The 6,000-nt window shown below is 38.5% G+C and overlaps 1 protein-coding gene across 1 annotated transcript; it reads left to right on the top strand.

Annotated features, from left to right (window-relative positions):
- Positions 1-2,353: 2,353 nt before the first annotated feature.
- LOC134326159 (piggyBac transposable element-derived protein 4-like) lies at positions 2,354-4,488 on the top strand. The gene is made up of 2 exons (XM_063008360.1): positions 2,354-2,412; positions 2,634-4,488. The coding sequence occupies exons 1-2, from the start codon at positions 2,354-2,356 to the stop codon at positions 4,486-4,488; spliced, it is 1,914 nt and encodes a 637-aa protein (XP_062864430.1).
- Positions 4,489-6,000: the final 1,512 nt, after the last annotated feature.

The following is a 6,000-nucleotide window of genomic DNA, read 5'->3' as shown; positions in this document are numbered from 1 at the left end:
CTTCCCCGTGGTCTCCTCCCAGCTGGACTTGCCTGAAACACCTTCCTAGGGAGGCGCTCAGGAGGCATCCTTGCCAGATGTCCGAACCACCTCAACTGGCTCCTTTCCACGCGCTGGAGTAGCGGCACGACTCCGAGTCCCTCCCGGATGACCGAGCTTCTCACCCTATCTCTAAGGGAGAGCCCAGACACCCTGCGGAGAAAACCCATTTCGGCCGCTTGTACTCGCGATCTCGTTCTTTCGGTCATTACCCAAAGCTCATGACCATAGGTGAGGGTAGGAACATAGACCGACCGGTAAATCGAGAGCTTTGCCTTGTGACTCAGCTCTTTCTTTACCACCACAGACCGGTAGAGAGTCCGCATCACTGCTGACCTTGCACCGATCCGCCTGTCAATCTCCCGTTCCATCTTACCATTACTCGTGAACAAGACCCCGAGATACTTAAACTCCTCCACTTGAGGCAAGAACACGTCCCTGACCCAGAGAGGGCAATCCACCGTTTTCCGGCTGAGAACCATGGCCTCAGATTTGGAGGTGTTATAAATGTATTTGAGTATTTATAATGTTATAAATGTAATTATTATTTATAATGTTATAAATGTATTTAATTATTTATAATGTTATAAATGTATTTGAGTATTTATAATGTTATAAATGTAATTATTATTTATAATGTTATAAATGTATATGATTATTTATAATGTTATAAATGTATTTGAGTATTTATAATGTTATAAATGTATTTAATTATTTATAATGTTATAAATGTATTTGATTATTTATAATGTTATAAATGTATTTGATTATTTAAAATGTTATAAATGTATTTGATTTTTTATAATGTTATGAATGTATTTGATTATTTATAATGTTATAAATGTATTTGATTATTTATAATGTTATAAATGTATTTATTATTTATAATGTTATAAATGTATTTGATTATTTATAATGTTTTAAATGTATTTGATTATTTATAATGTTATAAATGTATATGATTATTTATAATGTTATTAATGTATTTGATTATTTATAATGTTATAAATGTATTTATTATTTATAATGTTATAAATGTATTTGATTATTTATAATGTTATAAATGTATTTGATTATTTATAATTTTATAAATGTATTTGATTATTTATAATGTTATAAATGTATTTGATTATTTTCTGCTTCAGAACTGAACAAAGATTTCTGCTGCTCCTCGTGTCCACGTTCCTCTACAACCCAAAATCAGCTCCACAATCACATCAAGAGCTGCAACCATGATAAATATGAGACTCTGGTGAAGATTAAGACTGAACATGAGGATCTGACGCCCACCAGAAGCTCCAGTAATCAGCAAACGTCCTCTGGTACTGTCAGCATTAACACCTCTCTCAGTCCCACACAGGAAGAAGGAAACATCTGCTCACAGTGTGGGAAGAGCTTCAGGTTCCTGAGTCATCTAAAAATACACCAGCGCATTCACATAGGAAAGAAACCACATCAGTGCTCACAGTGTGGGAAGAGCTTCAGTATCCAGGGTGCTCTCAAAATACACCAGCGCATTCACACAGGAAAAAAACCGTATCAGTGCTCACAACGTGGAAAGAGTTTAAATGCACAGAGTAATCTAAAAAAACACCAGCGCATTCACACTGGAAAGAAACCAAATCAATGCTCACAGTGTGGGAAGAACTTCAGGTGCCTGAGTGCTCTCAAGATACACCAGCGCATTCACACAGGAGAGAAACCGTATCAGTGCTCACAATGTGGGAAGAGTTTTAATACACAGGGTAATCTGAAAAAACACCAGCACATTCACACTGGAGAGAAACCGTATCCGTGCTCACAGTGTGGAAAGAGTTTTAATATACAGGGTGAACTCAAAAAACACCAGCGCATTCACACAGGAAAAAAAACGTATCAGTGCTCACAACGTGGAAAGAGTTTAAATGCACAGAGTAATCTAAAAAAAAACAGCGCATTCACACTGGAAAGAAACCAAATCAATGCTCACAGTGTGGGAAGAACTTCAGGTGCCTGAGTGCTCTCAAGATACACCAGCGCATTCACACAGGAGAGAAACCGTATCAGTGCTCACAATGTGGGAAGAGTTTTAATACACATGGTAATCTGAAAAAACACCAGCACATTCACACTGTAGAGAAACCGTATCAGTGCTCACAGTGTGGAAAGAGTTTTAATATACAGGGTGAACTCAAAAAACACCAGCGCATTCACACTGGAGAGAAACCGGATCAGTGCTCACAGTGTGAGAAGAGTTTTAAAAGTGCAGAAGTAGTTTCTGAATTGGAACGACTGGAAGAAGAAGAAGAATTGCAGGTATCCGAAGAAAGTGACTATGATTCGTTTGAAGAAGACGCTTTTTTTCATGGAGAAGATGCTGTTCTTGACTAGTAAGTACATTTTTATTTTTTATACCAAATTTACATTTGTGTTGTTGGATTGAAAAGTTTATTTTAGTAAGGTAAAAATGGCAAGATCAAATTATTGTTTTCCAACTTTTATAACTTTTAAAAGAGTATACTGTTGTTTCCAAGTTTATTATATATAATTTTGTTACAACTGTGCATTTATTACAAAAACTTATGTTGTATTTTTCTTTTTGTGTTTCATAATAGCAATTCTGAGGATTCAGGTGATGACTGGGTGCCAGCTGCTCAGACAAAGAGAAAGAGGCATTCGTCCCCACCCCACCCTAAATCCACATCAAGGACCATTCACGCAGATCCAGAAAGTACTGTGACGTCTGTCAAAAAGGTGCCAAGTACTTCATCCACCCACCTCCCAACAATACAGAAGACTAGGTCATCAGCAACACGTGCGAAGAGGCAATCAAGAGGACGTTCTCACCGAGTTCCTGCACAAACAAAAAGGCCAGGCAGTGTTTCTACAACCGAAGATGAAGATGATGTTTGGCATGACATCACTGATGTTGATGAGGCACCCAGCATTCCAAAATTTTTGCCAAAGCGACTTCCAGGGCTACAGCTTCTATCGAACACTGTATATTCCCCACTGCAGTTGTTTCAGCTGTTTTTCAGTACGTCTGTGGTGAAGACTATTGTAGATAACACCAATAAGTATGCTGAGATCAGAGCAGCTGCAAATCCATCTTACAAATGGATTCCTCTCAGTGTTAGAGAATTCTACAAATTTATTGCATTGGTAATATACATGGGGATTGTGAAACTAAAATCTGTTGCAGACTACTGGTCTGGAAAGGAATATTACCGCCTTCATTACACCGCAAAAGTGATGACAGGCAAAAGATTTTTGGCAATCTCTAGTAACCTGCATCTGTGTGACCCAAAAGAGGACGAAGATAACACAAGGAGAAAGGGAACCCCAGCATATGACAGACTTTTCAAATTGAAGCCACTGTATTCAGAGTTGCTGACAGCATGCCGGACATATTTTCAGCCGGACAAGGACATTTCGATTGAAAGCAAGAATCTTCTAATCTGCATCTCTAAAGCAAGAACTGGCCTGAAACAATACATGAAGGCAAAGCCAACAAAATGTTGCTACAAAATGTTTGTTCTGGCTGATTCAACCACAGGTTACACTTGGAATTTTTTTATTTATGAAGGCAAGCAATCCGTTTGCTCAGGCCAGGGACTGAGCTATGACTCAGTTATGTCCCTCATGGATTTTGCCCTTCTTGGCAAGGGGTACCACCTCTACACTGACCATTTTTACACAAGCCCCATGCTCTATTTGGATCTCCTGAAGAAGGAGACTCTTGCTTGTGGTACCATCCGTACCAACCGGAAGGGGTATCCAAAAACAAAAATCAATGATCTCACCAGGCAGGCAAAGAGAGGAACCATCCGCTGGCACAGACGTGGACAACTTCTTTTTGTAAAGTGGATGGACACAAGGGAGGTTGTGGTGTGCTCCACAATGCACAAGGCATATGATGGTGACACAGTGATGAGGAGAGTAAAAAATCAGGAGGGGGTTAGGAATAAAGTGAATGTTCCAGTTCCTGCAGCGGTCAAGGATTACAACAGGCACATGGGTGGAGTTGATTTGTCGGACACCTTGATTTCATATCACAATGTCTTACACAAGACAGTCAAGTGGTACGAGACATTATTTTACCATTTCATTGACATTGGGATTGTAAATAGTTTTATTTTACATCAGCAAATATCAAAAACAAATGCACAAGAGGCTCTAACTCAGAAACTCTTTAGAGAGAAACTGATGTCGGAGCTTGTGGCCTTTTCAGGGGACACCACCCAGGATGAGTCTGCTGCAGGACCCTCAGGTGAAACAAAACAATGCCTGCCAGCATTTTACAGCGATGACAGTTCAGCTGGCAGGCGAAAATGTGCCATGTGCAAAAGGTCTGGCAACCCTGTGAAGACACCAGTGTACTGCACAAAGTGCGATGTGCCATTGTGCGTTGTGGCCAAAAGAAACTGTTTTTACAAATGGCACAATATGGGGCACCACAAAAACCTGTAAATATTTGTACCAAAAATGTAAATAGACATTGTAAATAGTTTTGAGTTGATTGTATTTTTCATAAAATTTGTTTTGCTAATCATTCAATTGTTGTGTTTTATTTTTGGAAAACATGTTTATAAAACTTTTGTAACACAGGTACCTAAATACAATTCATTATATTGAATTCAGAGGTTGTTTCTAGTGTAAAAAGGCTAAAAAAAGGCATGTAGAAAAGCTAAAACAACATTTGGAGAGAATAAAAGGACATTTGGAGAGGATATGTCAGAGTCATACAATTATTATTTACACTAAGGTATGTAGATGTCACCATGAAATACAGATGATTTATTTTTGCAATATAGCTTGTTTTTCCCTATTGGAAGGTTTTGGAGAGGTTTTGGGCACATTTGGAGAGGCAGATATGGACTGTTGTTACTCCAACTTGTATAACTCCAGATGGGTGATCATCAAAAAATTTGGTACGGTGGTAGTAAACAACTTTGGCCACAGACATGATGTGTTGGCAATGTTATACCAGACCTATATTCATACTTATACTCACTAAAACTTTGGACTAAAACAAAAAAATGTAAAGTTTTCATCATCATTGCAACATGGTAAAATATCATTATGACCTTTAGCAGTTTTTTCTGATACTTTATGGGGTTTTCAGTCACATTAAACCATACATTCCCTAATATCATATGTACTTTGTGAATAAACAGCATTAAATATTGGGTATGCCCTTCAGATGGAAAATGTACAAAAATAGGCTGGACAGCCAAGGGGTTAATCAACTGAGTAATCTCAAAAAACACCAGCGCATTCACATTTTACAGAAATGATGCTCACGGTGTTGGAGCCGCTTTGCTTATTAATCAGCACTTAGACACAAGGGTGACTCATCAGATTGTACCAAACAAGCTAAAATATAAAAATATAAAATATAGTGAGTGATAGGGTGTGCTATATCGTATCGTTCACGATAATACCGGTATAATTTTTAAAACGATACAAAAAATACCATATCGTAATAAATGCGATATTCTGCATACTTTACGTAATGACGTCACACAGCTACGCAAATGGTGTACATTCGTTACGTTGATCATTTGGGTACAGTAACAAGTATGGCGGAACGCGACTCTGCGGTGGAGGAGCTTGTTCCAAAAACTCCAAGTCCACCATAAATTAATCTTTGGCAACCGAAACCCCAATCACCGCTTTGCCGGCAACTTCTTTGCGAAAGTATTTCTGCACGCAATTCAACAGCGCACCTCCACCAAACAGTGCAGGAATACTCTTAACCACCAACACAGATGTAGTACTACTATTACTTAGTACTATTACTACTACTGTACTTAGTAGTAATTGTGGCGCGCTACGAGTAAAGGCCCACCGGGCTCTGTGCGTTCTAGTGTTGCCAGGTTGGGCGGTTATCTGCCAAACAATTTAATAGCAGTTAAATAACACTTCTGTTTAAAAGAAAATATTCAGTTTTAAAAAGCTTCAGCATTGAAGAAGGTTATT

The sequence above is a fragment of the Trichomycterus rosablanca genome, chromosome 14 (genome assembly GCF_030014385.1).
Source record: "Trichomycterus rosablanca isolate fTriRos1 chromosome 14, fTriRos1.hap1, whole genome shotgun sequence".
Taxonomy (NCBI): domain Eukaryota; kingdom Metazoa; phylum Chordata; class Actinopteri; order Siluriformes; family Trichomycteridae; genus Trichomycterus; species Trichomycterus rosablanca.
The sequence above is the reverse complement of the archived record's forward strand: the minus strand, read 5'-3'. Positions and strand labels throughout refer to the sequence as shown.